Raw genomic sequence first — 24,338 nt, 5'->3', positions numbered from 1 at the left:
TGTGTGACAATGTGTGTGTCCTGTGATGGACTGGTGTACCGTCCAGGGTGTGTGACAATGTGTGTGTCCTGTGATGGACTGGTGTCCTGTCAAGGGTGTGTGAGTGTGTGTGTGTCCTGTGATGGACTGGTGTCCTGTCCAGGGTGTGTGAGTGTGTGTGTGTGTCCTGTGATGGACTGGTGTCCTGTCCAGGGTGTGTGAGTGTGTGTGTGTCCTGTGATGGACTGGTGTCCTCTCCAGGTTGTGTGAGTGTGTGTGTATCCTGTGATTGACTGGTGTCCTGTCCAGGGTGTGTGTGTGTGTGTGTGTGTGTGTGTGTGTGTGTGTGTGTGTCCAATGATGGACTGGTGTCCTGTCCAGAGTGTGTGTGTGTGTGTGTGTGTGTGTGTGTGTGTGTGTGTGTGTGTGTCCTGTGATGGACTGGTGTCCTCTCCAGGGTGTGTGTCTGTGTGTGTCCTATGATGGACTAGTGTCCTCTCCAAGGTGTGTGACAATGTGTGTGTTCTGTGATGGACTGGTGTCCTGTCCAGGGTGTGTGTGTGTGTGTGTGTGTGTGTGTGTGTGTGTATGTGTGTCCTGTGATGGACTGGTGTCCTGTCCAGGGTGTGTGTCTGTGTGTGTCCTATGATGGACTAGTGTCCTGTCCAAGGTGTGTGACAATGTGTGTGTCCTGTGATGGACTGGTGTCCTGTCCAGGGTGTGTGTGTGTCCTGTGATGGACTGGTGTCCTGTCCAGGGTGTGTGTGTGAGTATGTGTGTGTGTCCTGTGATGGACTGGTGTATTCTCCAGGGTGTGTGTGTGTGTGTGCTGTGATGGACTGGTGTCCTGTCCAGTGTGTGTGTGTGAGAGTGTGTGTGTCCTGTGATGAACTGGTGTCCTGTCCAGTGTGTGTGTGTGAGAGTGTGAGTGTCCTGTGATGGGCTGGTGTCCTGTCCAGGGTGTGTGTGTCTGACCTGTGATGGACTGGTGTCCTGTCCAGGGTGTGTTTGTGTCCTGTGATGGACTGGTGTCCTGTCCAGGGTGTCTGAGTGTGTGTCTCACCTGTGATGGACTGGTGTCCTGTCCAGGGTGTCTGAGTGTGTGTGTGTCCTGTGATAGACTGGTATCCTGTCCAGGGTGTGTGTGTCTGAGTGTGTGTTTGTGTCCTGTGATGGACTGGTGTCCTGTCCAGGTTGTGTGTGTGTGAGTTTGTGTGTGTCCTGTGATGGACTGGTGTCCTGTCCAGGGTGTGTGAGTGTGTGTGTGTCCTGTGATGGACTGGTGTCCTGTCCAGGGTGTGTGAGTGTGTGTGTCCTGTGATGGGCTGGTGTCTTGTCCAGGGTATGTGAGTGTGTGTGTGTCCTGTGATGGGCTGGTGTCTTGTCCAGGGTATGTGAGTGTGTGTCTGACCTGTGATGGACTGGTGTCCTGTCCAGGGTGTGTGTGTGTGTGTGTGTGTGTGTGTGTGTGTGTGTGTGTGTGTGTGTCCTGTGATGGACTGGCGTCCTGTCCAGGGTGTGTGTGTGTGTGTCCTGTGATGGACTATTGTCCTGTCCAGGGTGTCTGAGTGTGTGTCCTGTGATGGACTGGTGTCCTGTCCAGGGTGTGTGTGTGTGTGTCCTGTGATGGACTATTGTCCTGTCCAGGGTGTGTGTGTGTGTGTCCTGTGATGGACTGGTGTCCCGTCCAGGGTGTGTTTCTGTGTGTGTCCTGTGATGGACTGGTGTCCTGTCCAGGGTGTGTGTGTGTGTGTGTGTGTGTGTGTGTGTGTGTGTGTGTGTGTGTGTCCTGTGATGGACTGGCGTCCTGTCCAGGGTGTGTGTGTGTGTGTCCTGTGATGGACTATTGTCCTGTCCAGGGTGTCTGAGTGTGTGTCCTGTGATGGACTGGTGTCCTGTCCAGGGTGTGTGTGTGTGTGTCCTGTGATGGACTATTGTCCTGTCCAGGGTGTGTGTGTGTGTGTCCTGTGATGGACTGGTGTCCCGTCCAGGGTGTGTTTCTGTGTGTGTCCTGTGATGGACTGGTGTCCTGTCCAGGGTGTCTGATTGTGTGTCTCACCTGTGATGGACTGGTGTCCTGTCCAGGATGAACCCCATCTTGTGTCCGTTGCTTGCTGGGATAGGTTCCAGCTGCCCTGCGACCCTGAACTGGGAGAAATGGGTGAATGGACTGGTGGATCAGAGAGCAGAAGTGTGTCAAGGAAGCCTGCGAGTCTGTCCCTCTCCCACATACAGATCCCTAGAGCTCTGCGCAGCTCAGAGCTGCTGAGCCAATGTGCTGTGGTGTGCGCAATGTCAGATGTACCCAGTTTATGGACATCGGTGAACACCAGTGACATCCTTCTCTCCGTCACTGGGACAGAGGAAGAGGAGGAGTGAAAACAATGCTGTGTAGCAGCAGACGGGTGGAGAGGCAGATGCGTGTTCCCTGACACACCTGTGTCTCGCTGAATGTTTAGGAGCCGTGAGCAGGTGGCTTGGGAAAACCAGTTGACCAGAGAGCCACTGGTGAATTACAGGCAAGACAGAAACAGCTGAGTGTGCTCAGAGCGGCGCTTGTTGAAGACGCGTTCTGAAACATGCTGACTTACCTCCGGAGCTGGAGTTTGATTTCTTCTGCCTGTTCCAGCGCTGCAGTTCCTCCGCCTGCTTCCTGATGTCTTCCTGCGTCATTCCCAGCTCCATTACCTCTGCCTGGGACTCGCTCCCCCCCCTGTCCAGGGCTGTCAGGGGGTTCCACTCTCCTCTGTTCTGCGCCACCAACCTGTTGATCTTCTCCAGCAGCTGAGGCACCTGTGGGTGACCTGCGCTGGCTGTCTTGTTGTTGAAGACCTGGTACCTGCTCCCACACTCCCTGATCAGCTCTCGGAGGTCCTTCTGGGAATTCTTCAGGAATTCCTCTTCTGTCTCCCCTTCCAGGTCGTCGCCGTGGGTGAACAGGATCACGATGTGCCGTGTGACTCCCGGGCCGAACTTCTGCTGTATCTGTGTCAGGATCTTCTTCTCTCCCTGGGAGAATCGGCCCAGCTGGAGCACCAGGAGGAAGACGTGAGGTCCTGGGGCAGACAGATCCAGACAGCGCTGGATCTGAGCCCCGGGGTCAGGACAGGCTTGGTCGAAGAAGTCTGGGGTGTCGATCATAGCCACTCGTCTCCCGTGGATCTGCGTCTCTGCTCTCTGACACTCAGTGGTCACAGCCCGGGAGGAGAGGGAGGTTTTAAACTCCTTTCTTCCCAGGATGGTGTTTCCTGCTGAGCTCTTCCCTGAGCCTCCCCTGCCCAGCAGCACCAGCGTCAGAGCTGCAGTTTGCCCCTGGGCTGGACCTGCTGTGGGACAAGGACATGACAGTTCACTGTGCTGCAGGACTTCCACAGGAAGGTACAGGCAAGGACTTCCAATGGAAGAGACAACTCCAGCAGTGACGAATCTTACAGTCACACCTGCACCTCTCCAGAGACACGCTGGCTCATGCATTTTTCATCTGAGTCTTCTCTACATGTCCTGTTTTGCCATCTAGTGCTCACAACACGTACTGCAGTTCCCTATAACACTCAGCATTACCTTCCTGTTTCCTAAAGAGACGTGTTTCTCTCAGAAAATACTGCACTAGTCCAAATGTCTATAATCCAAATCATTTCAGGAAGTCACACTACCTCCAGTCTTACAAACCGAGAGGCGTTAAAAAGACAAGTGACCCTAGAGTTAGGGTTAGGGAGTCAGTAGTCAGCACTGCTGCCTGGCAGCACTGGGGCCCTGGGTTCACTTCCTGGGGTGCTCTCTGTGAGGAGTCTGCATGTTCTCCCCGTGTTTGTGAAGGTTTCCTCCCACAGTCCACAGACATACGGTGGGTTAATGGGCTTCTGGGAACACCAGCCCTGGTCTGAGTGTGTCTGTGTGTCCTGTGATGGACTGGTGTCCTGTCCAGGGTGTGTGAGTGTGTCTGTGTGTCCTGTGATGGACTGGTGTCTTGTCCAGGGTGTGTGAGTGTGTGTGTGTCCTGTGATGGACTGGTGTCTTGTCCAGGGTGTGTGAGTGTGTGTGTGTCCTGTGATGGACTGGTGTCCTGTCCAGGGTGTATGTGTCTGTGTGTGTCCTGTGATGGACTGGTGTCCTGTCCAGGGTGTGTGACTGTGTGTGTGTCCTGTGATGGACTGGTGTCCTGTCCAGGGTGTGTGTGTGTGTGTGTGTGTGTGTGTGTGTGTGTGTGTGTGTGTGTCCTGTGATGGACTGGTGTCCTGTCCAGGGTGTGTGTGTGTTATTGTGTGTGTGTCCTGTGATGGACTGGTGTCCTGTCCAGGGTGAACCCCGTCTTGTGTCCATTGCTTGCTGGGATAGGTTCCAGCTGCCCTGCGACCCTGAACTGGGAGAAATGGGTGAATGGACTGGTGGATCAGAGAGCAGAAGTGTGTTAAGGAAGCCTGCGAGTCTGTCCCTCTCCCACATACAGATCCCTAGAGCTCTGCGCAGCTCAGAGCTGCTGAGCCAATGTGCTGTGGTGTGCGCAATGTCAGATGTACCCAGTTTATGGACATCGGTGAACACCAGTGACATCCTTCTGTCCGTCACTGGGAATGAGGAAGAGGAGGAGTGAAAACAATGCTATGTAGCAGCAGACGGGTGGAGAGGCAGATGCGTGTTCCCTGACACACCTGTGTCTCGCTGAATGTTTAGGAGCCGTGAGCAGGTGGCTTGGGAAAACCAGTTGACCAGAGAGCCACTGGCGAATTACAGGCAAGACAGAAACAGCTGAGTGTGCTCAGAGCGGCGCTTGTTGAAGACGCGTTCTGAAACATGCTGACTTACCCCCGGAGCTGGAGTTTGATTTCTTCTGCTGCTCCCCTGCCTGCTTCCTGGTGTCTTCCTGCGTCATTCCCAGCTCCATTCCCTCTGCCTGGGACTCGCTCCCCCCCCTGTCCAGGGCTGTCAGGGGGTACAACTCTCCTCCGTTCTGCGCCACCAGCCTGTTGATCTTCTCCAGCAGCTGAGGCACCTGTGGGTGACCTGCGCTGGCTGTCTTGTTGTTGAAGACCTGGTACCTGCTCCCACACTCCCTGATCAGCTCTTGGAAGTCCTTCTGGGAATTCTTCAGGAATTTCTCTTCTGTCTCCCCTTCCAGGTCGTCGCCGTGGGTGAACAGGACCACGATGTGCCGTGTGACTCCCGGGCCGAACTTCTGCTGTATCTGTTTCAGGATCATCTTCTTTCCCTGAGAGAATCTGCCCAGCTGGAGCACCAGGAGGAAGACGTGAGCTCCTGGGGCAGACAGATCCCGACAGCGCTGGATCTGAGCCCCGGGGTCAGGACAGGCTTGGTCGAAGAAGTCTGGGGTGTCGATCACAGCCACTCGTCTCCCGTGGATCTGCGTCTCTGCTCTCTGACACTCAGTGGTCACAGCCCGGGAGGTGAGGGAGGTTTTAAACTCCTTTCTTCCCAGGATGGTGTTTCCTGCTGAGCTCTTCCCTGAGCCTCCCCTGCCCAGCAGCACCAGCGTCAGAGCTGCAGTTTGCCCCTGGGCTGGACCTGCTGTGGGACAAGGACATGACAGTTCACTGTGCTGCAGGACTTCCACAGGAAGGTACAGGCAAGGACTTCCAATGGAAGAGACAACTCCAGCAGTGACGAATCTTACAGTCACACCTGCACCTCTCCAGAGACACGCTGGCTCATGCATTTTTCATCTGAGTCTTCTCTACATGTCCTGTTGTGCCATCTAGTGCTCACAACACGTACTGCAGTTCCCTGTAACACTCAACATTACCTTCCTGTTTCCTAAAGAGACGTGTTTCTCTCAGAAAATACTGCACTAGTCCAAATGTCTATAATCCAAATCATTTCAGGAAGTCACACTACCTCCAGTCTTACAAACCGAGAGGCATAGAAAAGACAAGTAACCCTAGAGTTAGGGTTAGGGAGTCAGTAGTCAGCACTGCTGCCTGGCAGCACTGGGGCCCTGGGTTCACTTCCTGGGGTGCTGTCTGTGTGGAGTCTGCATGTTCTCCTCGTGTTTGTGAGGGTTTCCTCCCAAAGTCCACAGACATGCGGTGGGTTAATGGGATTCTGGGAACACCAGCCCTGGTCTGAGTGTGTCTGTGTGTCCTGTGATGGACTGGCGTCCTGTCCAGGGTGTGTGAGTGTGTCTGTGTGTCCTGTGATGGACTGGTGTCTTGTCCAGAGTGTGTGACTGTGTGTGTATCCTGTGATGGACTGGTGTCCTCTCCAGGGTGTGTGACTGTGTGTGTGTCCTGTGATGGACTGGTGTCCTGTCCAGGGTGTGTCTATGAGTGTGTGTGTGTCCTGTGATGGACTTGTGTCCTGTCCAGGGTGTGTGAGTGTGTCTTTTTGTGTCTTGTGATGGACTGGTGTCCTGTCCAGGGTGTGTGAGTGAGTGTGTGTGTCCTGTGATGGACTGGTGTCCTGTCCAGGGTGTGTGAGTGTGTGTGTGTCCTGTGATGGACTGGTGTCCTGTCCAGCGTGTGTGTGTCTTTTTGTGTCCTGTGATGGACTGATGTCCTGTCCAGGGTGTGTGAGTGTGTTTGTGTGTGTCCTGTGATGGACTGGTGTCCTGTCCAGGGTGTGTGAGTGTGTGTGTGTCCTGTGATGGACTGGTGTCCTGTCCAGGGTGTGTGTGTCTGTGTGTGTCCTGTGATGGACGGGTGTCCTGTCCAGGGTGTGTGACTGTGTGTCTGACCTGTGATGGACTGGTGTCCTGTCCAGGGTGTGTGTGAGTGTGTGTGTGTCCTGTGATGGACTGGTGTCCTGTCCAGGGGGTGTGTGTGTGTGTGTCCTGTGATGGACTGGTGTCCTGTCCAGGGTGAACCCCGTCTTGTGTCCATTGCTTGCTGGGATAGGTTCCAGCTGCCCTGCGACCCTGAACTGGGAGAAATGGGTGAATGGACTGGTGGATCAGAGGGCAGAAGTGTGTTAAGGAAGCCTGCGAGTCTGTCCCTCTCCCACGTACAGATCCCTAGAGCTGCTGAGCTAATTTGCGGTGCTGCTCCTGCCCAACAGCACCTCCAGATGTCCCACTGACTGATCCAGTTATGAGACGAAAGAGTGAACAGACTGTATCATCGTAACACATTCAGAATATTGGCATTGTACATTTTTGTAGACCAAATTCAGAACATAAAAATGATGTCTTTTTACAAATTGCCAATGCAGAGTGTCTATTAGTCTCTTACATACAGGGGAAGGTCAAGAGCTGTATTTGTCCCCAGATTGTGGCCAAGGGCACCTTATTTCGGGAAGTGTGTAGCTGTCTGGAAGTGCAGTGTCCAATAACACCCTGTGGATTCATCTCAGTCCGTATCTGTTCTCTGTGTGGAGAAGGACTGCAACTTTACCCCTTTGCAAAACTGAACAGGTATGTGTGTTAGCATGCTCGCGAGTGGAGAGTTTCTAAGGAGAAGAGTAATTAGTCATTAATTCAGGAATATCACTGATTGCACTGCTGTCTCAAGTCGTTATCACAGATCAGCTTCACAGACTTATCGCTAATTCTCCATTGTGGCAGTGGGAAGGGATTCCCCTGCGCACCACTAGGGGGCCCTCTAACTGTCCCCTCGCTAGCTAATTCATCGTGAGAAGCCCTATATTACATTGGAACTCGAACGCCCTGGGTTCGCCTCAGAGCCAGGGTACCAGCTGAAAGGGTGCAGAAGCCTTTTCCTACTCTAGAGAAATCTCTACACTCCCCTGTACTCTCGGCAGTTATTGTTTCTTCCGGGCTGAAGAAACGCAACTCGGGGTGACTATGCACCGGCTCTGTGCCTCGACCGGAGGTATCGATCCCCCGCCGGTGAAAAGGCAGCCAGACGTCCCACACTGTTACAGCGTGTTTCATTAACATGGACTCCGAACTGTCGCACTGTGGCTGCAATTCTTGCCTCACCCTGCTGCTTCTACGTCAGAACGTTTCATCTCTTATCTCTGTTCATGTTGGTTCAATGGACCAAGCCTATGGCATGACCACACACCCCCTTATTCTAACAGACATGCTTGCTGTCTTTCTCAGAGAGCAGAAAAGCAAAGAGACAAATCAGATTATTAATTGGTAGGTGTGGCAGATTGCTGAGTATAATAACATCAACGATATGAAACATTTGTCATTTTGAGAAGAGGTATAATCGTCTAAAAAACCACTCTGCTCTGAAACAGTGTCTGTCAGTGTGCATCTATGCGCTGTGTGTCATCTCTCTCCGTGTTAGACTCACCGGGAGCCATGGTGCGTTCCTGTGAGGTTGAGGTTGAGGTTGAGGCAGGAGGCTCTTCGACTCTCTCTGGCAGCAGCAGTAAGAAGCAAAGTGCTCCTGCTAGCAGACTTAAAGAGCTCTCTGCAGCTGTGGGCGGATCATCAGGAAGACACACCCAGAAGCGCCTCATAAAAGATCTGTCATCCGCGCAGGAGTAGCTCCTCAGGCAGGTGAGTGGCTTTTTGATCGCAGTTAGTTTGATTACAGATCCTTAAGACTCCGTAGTCGGCTGTAGAGCCTGCTGGCTTGGAGAAGAAGGATTTTAAAAATTTAACATTAATCATTAATTAGCCTCGTACTTGTGTGCAAAATACCTATTAAACAGCAAACAAAAGAACGGTGAGATACTGGCACTACTTGTTCTATTTTTGATGACCAGATTGTCTGAACAAAGGATTCATTTGTCCACATTGGTCATCTGTCCTGTTTATCTTTACAGGGTGTGCAAAATGAACCATAGAACCACAGATGATAAATACATGTTATAGGAATAAATGTCTAATCTAATCAATCAATCCTGTCTAATCTAATCAATCCAAATATAAACTTTATTTTCCCTTTCTTTTGGACCAAAGCTAGAATTCATCATAACTTAACACCAATAAAGAGGTCAGGACAATTGCTATTTCAGGAAATCAGACAATTCTTTTACACTTCTCAAAAGTGAACCAGTAACTGAGTGATCTTCTCAGTCTATGCCTGGTCCTATTCCTGCCTCCTCCTGTGCCACACATTCCCTAATGCTGTTGACGTCCTCTAGAGCCTGAAAGGGAACGTAGCTTCATCTGATTTATGCCAGTGATTCTCTACTTCCTGTAGAAAACCTGAAATTGACTCAGGAGTGCCATTTCAAAAGCAATTCTTTCCTTTTCAGACCAGCTGCAGGAGAGGCGGATCGTCCTCATTGGGAAAACAGGAGTGGGGAAGAGCGCCGTCCGAAAAACACCATTCTGGGCAGGAAGGAGTTTAAATCTGCCCTCAGCGCCAAATCGGTGACAAAGTGCTGTGAGAAACAGTCCACAGAGATCGACGGGAGACGTGTCGCTGTGATCGACACTCCAGGCGTCTTTGACACTGACGTCCCCGATGAGCGTATATTTCCTGAGATCGTGAGGTGTGTCCAGGTCTCCTGCCCGGGACCCCACGCCTTCCTGCTGGTCATCCAGCTGGGCCGCTTCACCGAGGAGGAGAAGAACGCTGTGGAGGCCCTGCAGGAGCTCTTTGGAGAAAGGGCCAATTCTTACACCATCGTCCTCTTCACCAGGGGGGACGATCTGGAAGATGAAACCATTGACGACTACGTGGAGAATACCCATCAAGACCTCCAGGAGGTGATCCAGAAGTGTGGCAGCAGGTACCACGTCTTCAACAACAAAGACATGGAGAATCGCACCCAGGTGAGGGAGCTGCTGACCATGATCGACCGCATGGTGGCGACCAACGGGGGCGACTGCTACACCCAGGAGATGTACGAGGAGGCCGAGAGGAAGATCCGGGAGAAGGAGGAGGAGTTGAAGAGGAAGAAACGCACCCTGGAACACAGGCAAGAGCTGCAGATCCTGGAGAAACAGCAGAAGCTGGAGCTGATGAGCATGAAGCAGGAGGCCATGAGGGCTGAGCTGGAGAGAATCCACCAGGAGAGATCAGAGGAGCTCAAGAAGAAACAGAAGGAAGAGCTGAAGAAGATCAGGGAGGAGGCTGAAAACTCACAGTACAACTTCAGCTTCACCGAAGCCCTGCAAATTAGCTGGAAGAAGTTTAAAGATCTGTTCAGAAAAAAACATTAATAGTTCAAGAGTAACGATTTGAGAGCACCTACAGCAAATGTTTAATAAGGCCAATTCTACCTTCATGATTTTAAGATTATCAATAAGTTTAAACTGTCCTTCCTGTCCTGTTTTCTATTGGTTTTATGGTTTAGTAATACTCTTTGCATCATTGTAAATCCCAAATAAATGGTTTGCTGGCTTTCTCTAGTGACTTAATTAGTGTGACTCTCACTGTAGAAAAAGGGAAACACTGCTGTATTGAGTCTGAGCCCCATTCAGAACCGTATTCTGTACTGTGCTCCTGTTTGCATACAATAAAGATCTGCTTTCCTGCTCTGCTCAAGAACCTGATCGATTTCTACAACCCTTAACCACTGTAATAAAGATCACACTTGAGGCACAGTGATAAAAAGGAAAATTCAAATCTCGCCTGACGTTCTCACTCATGGAAAGAGGAAAGGCAGTTCCTGGAACAGGGTTGTCCAGCAGATGGACAAGATGGAGCAGTGGCCACCAGTCCAGGTCGTTATACTGCCAAACCAGTCACAGGCGTGTGCTCAGCGCTGGCCTTCTTGGACTAAATGGACAGGTTTCGTAAGAGATCTTGGACTGAGATGGTGGATAATCCAGGTGGCCTTGATAGACAGAAGCTACAGCACAATGAAAGAAGTTACCAAAACATTTTTATAAATCATTAAACATCAGTGCTGCTGTTTAGTACAGTACAGTGCACTTGATGAACTCCGGAGATATTAATTTAAATAAACAACAACAATGCAGTTCCATAAGAAAATGGATTTGTCGGTCTAGGTTAATAGTGTACAGTATCTGTCAGCACCTTCAGGTGCAGACGCAGTCTGACAGGACCAGTGACACCAGTGAAAGTGAAAGAGAAGGAGCAGCTGTGAACTCTGACCCAGTCCCTCCCCCGTCTCCACCAATCACACACCACCATCGCTCTGACATCACATGTTGTCAGGCAGGAGCTGCGCTGAGAGGTTGTCTTCAGTAGGTCCAGCTTGAGGGATCTGCTCCGAATGCCATCAAGAACCTATGTTTCTAAGAATGAAGCAGCAGCTCCAGGCTTCAGGGCTGCAAAGGCTCGTTTGGCAGTGATGCTGGGTGGCAATGCTAGAGGAGTCTTGAGGCTTGTGCTGGTGCACAAGAGGAAGTCCATGATGCAGCACCACAAGAGCTTTCCTCTTCTGTCTTCTCTCTTGAGGGAATACGGTCTTATTTGGCACCATATCAAAAGCTTCTTTATGAAAAATGCCAAAAACTCGCCCCTGTTACCTGATCATCCAGCCCACCCCTGACTGGAGCCAGTATCTGAGATGGCTGTTCTGTGTGTCTGGGGACCTCGAGTATCCTGGGTCAAACAGACCTCGACTACAGAGGCGTCTTTCCTGCTTGGGGTGCAGTTTCAGAATCAGGAGATAGGAGATCGGCTCCTGTTGATTTTGTGCCATCCGGGTGCAGAGAGAGAGATCTGACTGCAGGCTGTGTCACATTTATCAGAAGGCAGCTCATCTCTTCTCTGGCCTCTGCAGGCATTATTGAAGAATTTCAAACTTACTAACAGTCTGGGGGGGTTTCTGGGTGACCAGAACGTTAGGCCCCTGAAACGCCTTGTTTGTCAACACTGTACACAGAGTAACTTGTGTGTGGTATCTTTTCTTGTGTGCAGTCTAGTTTGTCTCTTGTCAATGTAATAAGGATGAATTTTGGCATTGACTTTTTTATGTACAGAAGTCACAAGACATGACTTCTTACTCAGCAACAGTATGAGAGAATACATTGCAAGCACTTTATCTGACCTTCTGATGCTAACGATATAACCGCAGAAAGTCTAGCCACATTTCATACTTTCTGTTTGTAGACTTCCTGATCACCAAACTAAAGGTGAATTTTCATTTCTGAGAAATCAAGTGGTCAGGTACAAGGAAGCATCTGTAGAGAGAAACAGCTCCTAATATGGACATTCAGAACGAGCTCTGCTGCCACAAGCCTGCTGTATGAAACCCGTGACCTTTGACCTGATCAGAGGCTGCTGTCAGGTCTGTATCCTGTATCCTCTCCACACGCGTGAAGCCAGGACTCTGCTGACCCACACCGAACCCCAGTGAAGAGTGAAGAGTTGTGTGTGATTGTAGAGAAATCACTTCCAGTCGGGGGTTATGAATAGTTGTTTGACTTATTGACTTAACCGCTCGGTCGGTTCCTGATTTTCACCAGTTTCCGAACCCCTCAGTTGTGACAATATCAAGAGGACCAGCTCCGTTTCTCCTCTCAGTACTTCATGGAAGACGTTACAAATAGATTTGTACACTGGATTTTCTTTCTGGATTTGTTGATCTCTTTCTTTAATGTTTACAAATGTCAAGAAACGCTTCATGTGTTCATCGTTTCAGAGTGGATAACTTTATGGTTCACTGCAGTGGATCTGCACTGTTGTTCTAAACAATTAATGAAACGTTTCAAAGCCCGGTCTGATTTTCTTAGAATCCTTTGACCTCAATTGCAAAGAATTGTATTGACTTTCAAATTCAGGTCACATTGATCACAATTATGTTCACCACATTATCTACTTTTTATCCATTCTTTAAATTTCTCCCAGGTCTTTAAGTGCAAGCAGTGACTTTCCAGACTCCTCCTGCAGTTTCTCCTCATACTCCTGACACAGTGTCTCCACATCACTCAGATATTTCTTCCTGTCTTCTATCTCTCGGCTCAGCTGTTGTTTTCAGGCACATCCAAAACCCCACAACCCAATACCGAGACTGAGGTTCTAGAGGAAGGACCAGTGAGGCAGAGAGGTAACAGGCCCACAGCACACTAATGCAGCAACAACACCTCAAAGAGAAACAGGGCTCGAAGTCTGATCTGTTGGTATGTGACAGAAACCTGTCAGAGCCCATAGTGTAAAACCCTGTTGTTGGCAGGGTGTGTGTGTGTGTGTGTGTGTGTGTGTGTGTGTGTGTGTGTGACTTGTCTCAGGCAGAGAGCAGGAAGTTGAAAACACTTTCCAGGAAATACCACAGCCTTTCCAGTGTTCAGCAAGAAATCTCATCTTCACCCAGTATACCCAGGTAAGTTACCCCAGTATACCCAGGTATGTTACCCCAGTGTACCCAGGTAAGTTACCCAGTATACCCAGTATACCAAGTATACCCAGGTGAGTTACCCAGTATACCCGGGTAAGTTAACCAGTATACCCAGGTAAATGACCTCAGTATACCCAGGTACTGTAAGTTACCGAGTATACCCAGGTAAGTTACCCAGTATACTCAGTATACCCAGATAAGTTACCCAGTATACCCAGGTGAGTTCCCCAGTATACCCAGGTAAGCTGTGGGTTCATGAGTGTCAGTGAACAGTACACAAACACACCATATAAGATCACAAGAAGAGAACAAGGAGGAGGAGAGGAGGAGGAGAACAGAGAGGAGAGAGGAGTGGGGACCTGAAGCAGGAGCCCCTGTTTCCTGATCATCCAGCCCACCCCTGACTGGAGCCAGTATCTGAGCTGGCTGTTCTGTGTGTCTGGGGACCTCGGGTATCCTGGGTCAAACAGACCTCGACTACAGAGACGTCTTTCCTGCTTGGGGTGCAGTTTTAGAATCAGGAGATAGGAGATCGGCTCCTGTTGATTTTGTGCCATCCGGGTGCAGAGAGAGAGATCTGACTGCAGGGTGTATCACATTTATCAGAAGGCAGCTCATCTCTTCTCTGGCCTCTGCAGGCACTATTGAACAGTTTCAAACGTAGAAGAAGTCTGGGGGTTTCTGGGTGACCAGAACGTTAGGCCCCTGAAACGCCTTGTTTGTCAACACTGTACACAGAGTAACTTGTGTGTGGTATCTTTTCTTGTGTGCAGTCTAGTTTGTCTCTTGTCAATGTAATGAGGAAGAATTTTGGCATTGACTTTTTTATGTACAGAAGTCACAAGACATGACTTCTTACTCAGCAACAGTATGAGAGAATACATTGCAAGCACTTTATCTGACCTTCTGATGCTAACGATATAACCGCAGAAAGTCGAGCCACATTTCATACTTTCTGTTTCTAGACTTCCTGTTCACCAAACTAAAGGTGAATTTTCATTTCTGAGAAATCAAGTGGTCAGGTACAAGGAAGTATCTGTAGAGAAGAACAGCTCCTAATATGGACATTTAGAACGAAATTTAGAACGAAATGCTAAGACTGCAAGAGGGTTACAAATGATAGGATTCAGATCACCAGCCAGGGTATCGGCTTCAACCACAGGGCTGGGCAGCTTGTTCCCCACCCCCACCCCCCTCTGTGTACAGTAGAGCCACCTGTCCTGACTGGAGGAGCTCACCCAGCTGTGTCTGGAGAGGAGCCAGGGTATCGGCTTCAACCACAGGGCTGGGCAGCCTGTTCCCCACCCCCACCGCCCTCTGTGTACAGCAGAGCCTCCTGTCCTGACTGGAGGAGCTCACCCAGCTGTGTCTGGAGAGAAGCCAGGGTATCGGCTTCAACCACAGGGCTGGGCACCTTGTTCCCCACCCCCACCCCCCTCTGTGTACAGTAGAGCCCCCTGTCCTGACTGGAGGAGCTCACCCAGCTGTGTCTGGAGAGGAGCCAGGGTATCGGCTTCAACCGCAGGGCTGGGCAGCTTGTTCCCCACCCCCACCACCCTCTGTGTACAGAAGAGCCTCTTCTTTGCAGTTTCAATCCCAGTAGTTTCCCCTCTGCCCTCTGGTTTGTGTTTCACAGTAAAACCACCTGCAGGAGGTGGGGCGGGGGGTCGGAATAGTGGGGTACAACCAGCCTAGAGTGAGGCAGGGCCTGACTCAGACGCTCCCTCACACAGACAGAGAGGCGAGGCTCGGAGTCGAACAGGCGCTGTCCCGCTCGGTGCTGGGGAATCCTGTTTGTCTGCATGTCAGTCAGGAGTGATGATCCGCGTTCCTCTCGCTGATAAGACCAGACCGGGCTGGTCTCTCAGCATTCCTACCCTCACTCCGAGACCACGGGAATGTGACAGCAGGAAACGGGAGCAGAGATTCTCGGAAAGAGGACAGGGGAGGGATGCAAAACCCCAGCTCAGAAACACAGCGTCTCTCGTCACCCCACTTCCTGAAAAACCCTCCTGACTTTCCTCCCAGCAGAGCAGAAGATCGCATCCTCACACATTTATCTAAAAAAATAAAAATATTAAAGCAATTCTGTTGACAAGAATTAACCCCCCCCTCTCTCTCTCAGTGCAGTGTTCATGTACTGGAGTGTCCAGTCAGTGTGTCTGTATGAACCCCTCTCTCTCTCAGTGCAGTGTTCATGTACTGGAGTGTCCAGTCAGTGTGTCTGTATGAACCCCTCTCTCTCTCAGTGCAGTGTTCATGTACTGGAGTGTCCAGTCAGTGTGTCTGTGTGAACCCCTCTCTCTCTCAGTGCAGTGTTCATGTACTGGAGTGTCCAGTCAGTGTGTCTGTATGAACCCCTCTCTCTCTCAGTGCAGTGTCAGTGTCCTGGAGTGTCCAGTCAGTGTGTCTGTATGAACCCCTCTCTCTCTCAGTGCAGTGTTCATGTACTGGAGTGTCCAGTCAGTGTGTCTGTATGAACCCCTCTCTCTCTCAGTGCAGTGTTCATGTACTGGAGTGTCCAGTCAGTGTGTCTGTATGAACCCCTCTCTCTCTCAGTGCAGTGTTCATGTACTGGAGTGTCCAGTCAGTGTGTCTGTATGAACCCCTCTCTCTCTCAGTGCAGTGTTCATGTACTGGAGTGTCCAGTCAGTGTGTCTGTGTGAACCCCTCTCTCTCTCAGTGCAGTGTTCATGTACTGGAGTGTCCAGTCAGTGTGTGTGTATGAACCCCTCTCTCTCTCAGTGCAGTGTTCATGTACTGGAGTGTCCAGTCAGTGTGTCTGTATGAACCCCTCTCTCTCTCAGTGCAGTGTCAGTGTCCTGGAGTGTCCAGTCAGTGTGTCTGTATGAACCCCTCTCTCTCTCAGTGCAGTGTTCATGTACTGGAGTGTCCAGTCAGTGTGTCTGTATGAACCCCTCTCTCTCTCAGTGCAGTGTCAGTGTCCTGGAGTGTCCAGTCAGTGTGTCTGTATGAACCCCTCTCTCTCTCAGTGCAGTGTTCATGTACTGGAGTGTCCAGTCAGTGTGTCTGTGTGAACCCCTCTCTCTCTCAGTGCAGTGTTCATGTACTGGAGTGTCCAGTCAGTGTGTCTGTATGAACCCCTCTCTCTCTCAGTGCAGTGTTCATGTACTGGAGTGTCCAGTCAGTGTGTCTGTGTGAACCTCTCTCTCTCAGTGCAGTGTTCATGTACTGGAGTGTCCAGTCAGTGTGTGTGTATGAACCCCTCTCTCTCTCTCAGTGCAGTGTTCATGTACTGGAGTGTCCAGTCAGTGTGTGTGTATGAACCCCTCTCTCTCTCAGTGCAGTGTCAGTGTCCTGGAGTGTCCAGTCAGTGTGTCTCTATGAACCCCTCTCTCTCTCAGTGCAGTGTTCATGTACTGGAGTGTCCAGTCAGTGTGTCTGTATGAACCCCTCTCTCTCTCAGTGCAGTGTTCATGTACTGGAGTGTCCAGTCAGTGTGTCTGTATGAACCCCTCTCTCTCTCAGTGCAGTGTTCATGTACTGGAGTGTCCAGTCAGTGTGTCTGTATGAACCCCTCTCTCTCTCAGTGCAGTGTTCATGTACTGGAGTGTCCAGTCAGTGTGTCTGTATGAACCCCTCTCTCTCTCAGTGCAGTGTTCATGTACTGGAGTGTCCAGTCAGTGTGTCTGTGTGAACCCCTCTCTCTCTCAGTGCAGTGTTCATGTACTGGAGTGTCCAGTCAGGGTGTCTGTATGAACCCCTCTCTCTCTCGGTGCAGTGTTCATGTACTGGAGTGTCCAGTCAGTGTGTCTGTATGAACCCCTCTCTCTCTCAGTGCAGTGTCAGTGTCCTGGAGTGTCCAGTCAGTGTGTCTGTATGAACCCCTCTCTCTCTCAGTGCAGTGTTCATGTACTGGAGTGTCCAGTCAGTGTGTCTGTGTGAACCCCTCTCTCTCTCAGTGCAGTGTTCATGTACTGGAGTGTCCAGTCAGTGTGTGTGTATGAACCCCTCTCTCTCTCAGTGCAGTGTTCATGTACTGGAGTGTCCAGTCAGTGTGTGTGTATGAACCCCTCTCTCTCAGTGCAGTGTTCATGTACTGGAGTGTCCAGTCAGTGTGTCTGTATGAGCCCCTCTCTCTCTCAGTGCAGTGTTCATGTACTGGAGTGTCCAGTCAGGGTGTCTGTATGAACCCCTCTCTCTCTCGGTGCAGTGTTCATGTACTGGAGTGTCCAGTCAGTGTGTCTGTGTGAACCCCTCTCTCTCTCAGTGCAGTGTTCATGTACTGGAGTGTCCAGTCAGTGTGTGTGTATGAACCCCTCTCTCTCTCAGTGCAGTGTTCATGTACTGGAGTGTCCAGTCAGTGTGTCTGTATGAACCCCTCTCTCTCTCAGTGCAGTGTCAGTGTCCTGGAGTGTCCAGTCAGTGTGTCTGTATGAACCCCTCTCTCTCTCAGTGCAGTGTTCATGTACTGGAGTGTCCAGTCAGTGTGTCTGTATGAACCCCTCTCTCTCTCAGTGCAGTGTCAGTGTCCTGGAGTGTCCAGTCAGTGTGTCTGTATGAACCCCTCTCTCTCTCAGTGCAGTGTTCATGTACTGGAGTGTCCAGTCAGTGTGTCTGTGTGAACCCCTCTCTCTCTCAGTGCAGTGTTCATGTACTGGAGTGTCCAGTCAGTGTGTCTGTGTGAACCCCTCTCTCTCTCAGTGCAGTGTTCATGTACTGGAGTGTCCAGTCAGTGTGTGTGTATGAATCCCTCTCTCTCTCTCAGTGCAGTGTTCATGTACTGGAGTGTCCAGTCAGTGTGTGTGTATGAACCCCTCTCTCTCTCAGTGCAGTGTCAGTGTCCTGGAGTGTCCAGTCAGTGTGTCTCTATGAACCCCTCTCTCTCTCAGTGCAGTGTTCATGTACTGGAGTGTCCAGTCAGTGTGTCTGTATGAACCCCTCTCTCTCTCAGTGCAGTGTTCATGTACTGGAGTGTCCAGTCAGTGTGTCTGTATGAACCCCTCTCTCTCTCAGTGCAGTGTTCATGTACTGGAGTGTCCAGTCAGTGTGTCTGTATGAACCCCTCTCTCTCTCAGTGCAGTGTTCATGTACTGGAGTGTCCAGTCAGTGTGTCTGTATGAACCCCTCTCTCTCTCAGTGCAGTGTTCATGTACTGGAGTGTCCAGTCAGTGTGTCTGTGTGAACCCCTCTCTCTCTCAGTGCAGTGTTCATGTACTGGAGTGTCCAGTCAGGGTGTCTGTATGAACCCCTCTCTCTCTCGGTGCAGTGTTCATGTACTGGAGTGTCCAGTCAGTGTGTCTGTGTGAACCCCTCTCTCTCTCAGTGCAGTGTTCATGTACTGGAGTGTCCAGTCAGTGTGTGTGTATGAACCCCTCTCTCTCAGTGCAGTGTTCATGTACTGGAGTGTCCAGTCAGTGTGTCTGTATGAACCCCTCTCTCTCTCAGTGCAGTGTCAGTGTCCTGGAGTGTCCAGTCAGTGTGTCTGTATGAACCCCTCTCTCTCAGTGCAGTGTTCATGTACTGGAGTGTCCAGTCAGTGTGTCTGTGTGAACCCCTCTCTCTCTCAGTGCAGTGTTCATGTACTGGAGTGTCCAGTCAGTGTGTGTGTATGAACCCCTCTCTCTCTCAGTGCAGTGTTCATGTACTGGAGTGTCCAGTCAGTGTGTGTGTATGAACCCCTCTCTCTCTCAGTGCAGTGTTCATGTACTGGAGTGTCCAGTCAGTGTGTCTGTATGAGCCCCTCTCTCTCTCAGTGCAGTGTTCATGTACTGGAGTGTCCAGTCAGTGTGTGTGTATGAACCCCTCTCTCTCTCAGTGCAGTGTTCATGTACTGGAGTGTCCAGTCAGTGTGTCTGTATGAACCCCTCTCTCTCTCAGTGCAGTGTTCATGTACTGGAGTGTCCAGTCAGTGTGTCTGTATGAACCCCTCTCTCTCTCAGTGCAGTGTTCATGTACTGGAGTGTCCAGTCAGTGTGTGTGTATGAACCCCTCTCTCTCAGTGTAGTGTTCATGTACTGGAGTGTCCAGTCAGGGTGTCTGTATGAACCCCTCTCTCTCTCGGTGCAGTGTTCATGTACTGGAGTGTCCAGTCAGTGTGTCTGTGTGAACCCCTCTCTCTCTCAGTGCAGTGTTCATGTACTGGAGTGTCCAGTCAGTGTGTGTGTATGAACCCCTCTCTCTCTCAGTGCAGTGTTCATGTACTGGAGTGTCCAGTCAGTGTGTCTGTATGAACCCCTCTCTCTCTCAGTGCAGTGTCAGTGTCCTGGAGTGTCCAGTCAGTGTGTCTGTATGAACCCCTCTCTCTCTCAGTGCAGTGTTCATGTACTGGAGTGTCCAGTCAGTGTGTCTGTGTGAACCCCTCTCTCTCTCAGTGCAGTGTTCATGTACTGGAGTGTCCAGTCAGTGTGTGTGTATGAACCCCTCTCTCTCTCAGTGCAGTGTTCATGTACTGGAGTGTCCAGTCAGTGTGTGTGTATGAACCCCTCTCTCTCTCAGTGCAGTGTTCATGTACTGGAGTGTCCAGTCAGTGTGTCTGTATGAGCCCCTCTCTCTCTCAGTGCAGTGTTCATGTACTGGAGTGTCCAGTCAGTGTGTCTGTATGAACCCCTCTCTCTCTCAGTGCAGTGTTCATGTACTGGAGTGTCCAGTCAGTGTGTCTGTGTGAACCCCTCTCTCTCTCAGTGCAGTGTTCATGTACTGGAGTGTCCAGTCAGTGTGTGTGTATGAACCCCTCTCTCTCTCAGTGCAGTGTTCATGTACTGGAGTGTCCAGTCAGTGTGTCTGTGTGAACCCCTCTCTCTCTCAGTGCAGTGTTCATGTACTGGAGTGTCCAGTCAGTGTGTGTGTATGAACCCCTCTCTCTCTCAGTGCAGTGTTCATGTACTGGAGTGTCCAGTCAGTGTGTGTGTATGAACCCCTCTCTCTCTCAGTGCAGTGTTAATGTACTGGAGTGTCCAGTCAGTGTGTCTGTATGAACCCCTCTCTCTCTCAGTGCAGTGTTCATGTACTGGAGTGTCCAGTCAGTGTGTGTGTATGAACCCCTCTCTCTCTCAGTGCAGTGTTCATGTACTGGAGTGTCCAGTCAGTGTGTCTGTATGAACCCCTCTCTCTCTCAGTGCAGTGTTCATGTACTGGAGTGTCCAGTCAGTGTGTGTGTATGAACCCCTCTCTCTCTCAGGTCAGTGTTCATGTACTGGAGTGTCCAGTCAGTGTGTGTGTATGAACCCCTCTCTCTCTCTCAGTGCAGTGTTCATGTACTGGAGTGTCCAGTCAGTGTGTCTGTATGAACCCCTCTCTCTCTCAGTGCAGTGTTCATGTACTGGAGTGTCCAGTCAGTGTGTCTGTATGAACCCCTCTCTCTCTCAGTGCAGTGTTCATGTCCTGGAGTGTCCAGTCAGTGTCTGTATGAACCCCTCTCTCTCTCAGTGCAGTGTTCATGTACTGATGTGAGAATGCACGTTACTGATCTGTGAAAGTGTAAAGCAGCTTGCATTGGTGCTCATGGATTCAGCTGCTATTTGACTAGAATAGGATCAGATCTCTGTACAATCTCTTGCATGAGGAATGTGTCTTCTCCCAGACCCCAGCCTGCTCTCCATGAGACACACAGACAGGGAGAGAAGCTGGGGGTCAGAGCGCAGGGTCAGACATTTATACTGCGCCCAACGGAGTAGGAATCCTCTGCTGGGTGTGGGATTTGAACCAGCAACCTCCCAGCCACAGGCACAGGTCCTGAGCCACAGAGCCACATCCCCACCCCTATAAGCCTTAAATAATCTGTGTTATCAGACTTATTCTTGAATAAGAATAAGCCTTGTGAAGTAACACAGCCTCCGAACAGGCGGTTTAGAAAAGCACCACAACTGGTTCCACACTCCCACCACCCTTTGTGTAAAGACACCCCCCCCTCCCTCTTCTCTGTGTTGAATGCGCACTCCCCAGCGGTATGAGTAATGTAGTCAAGCCTAAAGCAGCTTGCACTGGCACTCCTGAATTCAGCTGGGTATTTTACTAGACCAAGCTGTGCTGCACACACTGGGGTACAGCACCTGGGTTTGAACCTGTGACGTCCAGAGTCCTGACTCCTGCTCTTTAAAAGCACAGACACTGACTGACTAAAACCCTATCGGGGCGGCTTCTGCGTTTGAATGACTGTAGGGAAACCGCTAAGAAGAAGAAATGAACAGTCTGATAAAATCATACAGTATAACCATCACCATCACGCGCAGGTGGTTAGATATCGTCACAGGCGTCCGTCAGCGTTTCAACACCCCGTTCAGAAGAGTCTGACCAGTTTCTTTTCTGCCACTTCATGAACATGTCGACACTCAACGGTGTGGAAACTCATTCGCCTGAACCTTAAAACATCACCTTCACACAACCGGAAACCCACCTGAGACCCCCGGCGGTACTGAATTGACATTTGGTAAAGGATCTGTTTTTATAACTATCCTGTTCATTATTGCTGGAAAAATACTAAAAAAGTAAGTGGTCTAAGACTGCTCCCTCTATGATCGCTTTAAAGCTGTAATTCCTTTTTTATTTAAATTCTATTCCAAATGTACAGAATCAAAAGGCGAGAGACACACTGGAAACATGTCAAAAGTTTAATTTTCAGCTTTCACAATTGTGAATTCCTCTGGCTGCGAAGGGCCTGTTTTTGTACCCGTTTTAATATTTTGGCTCCTTTGTACTTCTGATGTTTAAATAAAAACAATTTAAAAAAACAGGAATTTGGAAACACACCCCTTACCTGTGTCTTTTGTCTTGCACAGCCTGCTGACTTTGGATCAGGGTGACGGGTTTCTTGATCGGACAAACTTTACGTTACTGCCCACTCACACACACACACCCTGGACAGGACACACACACACTGTAACATGTGTGTCCTGTGATGGACAGGACACCAGTCCATCACAGGACACACACACACTCACACACCCTGGACAGGAGACCAGTCCATCACAGGACACACACACTCACACACTCACACACCCTGGACAGGACACACTCACACCCTGGACAGGAGACCAGTCCATCACAGGACACACACACTCACACACCCTGGACAGGACACCAGCCCATCACAGGACACACACACACACTCACACACCCTGGACAGGACACCAGGCCATCACAGGACACACACACACACCCTGGACAGGACATCAGTCCATCACAGGACACACACACACTCACACACCCTGGACAGGACACACACACACCCTGGACAGGACACCAGTCCATCACAGGACACACACACACACACACACCCTGGACAGGACACACACACACCCTGGACAGGACACCAGTCCATCACAGAACACACACACACACACACACACACACACATCGGGACCAGTGTTTCACCTTTATTCCTTTATGTTACAGTCATGCAAAGTTGATGATTCCCTGTGATAGTTTGTCAGATAACTATAAGAACTGGGCCTGTATCCAGCTGATATCAGATATAATATTACACCTTCTGAAATGATAGCACTCGATTTACAAGCAATCAACTAGGCAACCAAAAGAAAGTTCAAATGTTCAAATTCTGTAAATCACACAAAATCCTTCAGTACTTTTATTAAACAGCCTTACATTTAGAACTGACTTTATTATTGTATTTTATGATCTTAAAGTTCTGTATGTCTCTGTTGCACCTGCTTTGGTTTGGTTTTTACCAGCTTCATGGTGGTAAAGGTGAGTTATTTACTGTTCCTCTATAGGCCTTTAGATCATGTATAACAGCTGCACTTGTATGTTTCTACAGTATATTACAGCGTCCGTGACAACACGTTATATTACAGCATGTGTGACAACAGTCCTTTCCATCCATTTCGTCCTTTTTTTCTTTCTTAACTTGATTAATGGTTCTGAGGAGCATCTCACGAGAGAACTGGTCTTCTCCATACACTGCCAACATGTTGTCGATCTCCTCCAGCAGGCTGGTCACCTGAGAGCGATCTCCTTCAACTGTGTTGTCGAAGAGGTGAAACCTGCCCCCACACTGCCTGACCAGCTCCCTCAGTTCAGGGTCAGTCTTCAGGAGAAACTGCTGAATGGTCTGATTTCTCAGCTTGTCTGCATGGGTGAACAGGACCATGATGAGTGATCCTGAGCCGAACTTCTGCTGTATCTGTGTCAGGATCTTCTTCTCTCTCTGGGAGAATCGTCCCAGCTGGAGCACCAGGAGGAAGACGTGAGCTCCTGGGGCAGACAGATCCAGACAGCGCTGGATCTGAGCCCCGGGGTCAGGACAGGCTTGGTCGAAGAAGTCTGGAGTGTCGATCACAGCCACTCGTCTCCCGTGGATCTGCGTCTCTGCTCTCTGACACTCAGTGGTCACAGCCCGGGAGGAGAGGGAGGTTTTAAACTCCTTTCTTCCCAGGATGGTGTTTCCTGCTGAGCTCTTCCCTGAGCCTCTCCTGCCCAGCAGCACCAGCGTCAGAGCTGCAGTTTGCCCCTGGGCTGGACCTGCTGTGGGACAAGGACATGACAGTTCACTGTGCTGCAGGACTTCCACAGGAAGGTACAGGCAAGGACTTCCAATGGAAGAGACAACTCCAGCAGTGACGAATCTTACAGTCACACCTGCACCTCTCCAGAGACACGCTGGCTCATGCATTTTTCATCTGAGTCTTCTCTACATGTCCTGTTGTGCCATCTAGTGCTCACAACACGTACTGCAGTTCCCTGTAACAATCAACATTACCTTCCTGTTTCCTAAAGAGACGTGTTTCTCTCAGAAAATACTGCACTAGTCCAAATGTCTATAATCCAAATCATTTCAGGATGTCACACTACCTCCAGTCTTACAAACCGAGAGGCGTTAAAAAGACAAGTGACCCTAGAGTTAGGGTTAGGGAGTCAGTAGTCAGCACTGCTGCCTGGCAGCACTGGGGCCCTGGGTTCACTTCCTGGGGTGCTGTCTGTGTGGAGTCTGCATGTTCTCCTCGTGTTTGTGAAGGTTTCCTCCCACAGTCCACAGACATGCTTGTGGGTTAAAGGCCTTCTGGGAGAACTGGCCCGGTTTTAGTGACTGTGTGTTTGGGTCAGTGTGTGTGTGTGTGTCCTGTGATAGACTGGTGTCCTGTCCAGGGTGTGTGAGTGTGTGTCTGACCTGTGATGGACTGGTGTCCTGTCCAGGGTGTGTGAGTGTGTGTCTGACCTGTGATGGACTGGTGTCCTGTCCAGGGTGTGTGAGTGTGTGTCTGACCTGTGATGGACTGGTGTCCTGTCCAGGGTGTGTGTGTGTGTGTGTCCGACCT

General features: G+C 50.3%; 4 protein-coding genes across 4 annotated transcripts in view; 1 reads left to right on the top strand and 3 right to left on the bottom strand.

Annotated features, from left to right (window-relative positions):
• LOC148662378 (uncharacterized) overlaps nucleotides 1-24,338 on the bottom strand; it is a 150,736-nt gene that overhangs the window by 61,039 nt on the left and 65,359 nt on the right. The gene's annotated exons all lie outside the window — the stretch shown is intronic.
• LOC148662380 (uncharacterized) overlaps nucleotides 1-24,338 on the bottom strand; it is a 56,314-nt gene that overhangs the window by 1,954 nt on the left and 30,022 nt on the right. The gene's annotated exons all lie outside the window — the stretch shown is intronic.
• On the bottom strand, nucleotides 1,675-8,202 carry LOC148662382 (GTPase IMAP family member 8-like). The gene is made up of 4 exons (XM_088632850.1): nucleotides 8,193-8,202; nucleotides 4,783-5,502; nucleotides 2,571-3,305; nucleotides 1,675-2,122 (listed from the first exon to the last, which is right to left on the bottom strand). Exons 1-4 carry the CDS (start codon nucleotides 8,200-8,202, stop codon nucleotides 1,911-1,913), a joined length of 1,677 nt encoding a protein of 558 aa, XP_088488976.1. The 3' UTR covers nucleotides 1,675-1,910.
• LOC148662381 (GTPase IMAP family member 9-like) lies at nucleotides 8,201-10,346 on the top strand. The gene is made up of 3 exons (XM_088632848.1): nucleotides 8,201-8,277; nucleotides 9,106-9,741; nucleotides 9,775-10,346. The coding sequence occupies exons 1-3, from the start codon at nucleotides 8,201-8,203 to the stop codon at nucleotides 10,016-10,018; spliced, it is 957 nt and encodes a 318-aa protein (XP_088488974.1). The 3' UTR covers nucleotides 10,019-10,346.

This window comes from Lepisosteus platostomus, chromosome 5 (genome assembly GCF_059453375.1).
Source record: "Lepisosteus platostomus isolate fLepPlt1 chromosome 5, fLepPlt1.hap1, whole genome shotgun sequence".
In the NCBI taxonomy this organism is placed as follows: Eukaryota; Metazoa; Chordata; class Actinopteri; order Semionotiformes; family Lepisosteidae; genus Lepisosteus; species Lepisosteus platostomus.
The sequence above is the reverse complement of the archived record's forward strand: the minus strand, read 5'-3'. Positions and strand labels throughout refer to the sequence as shown.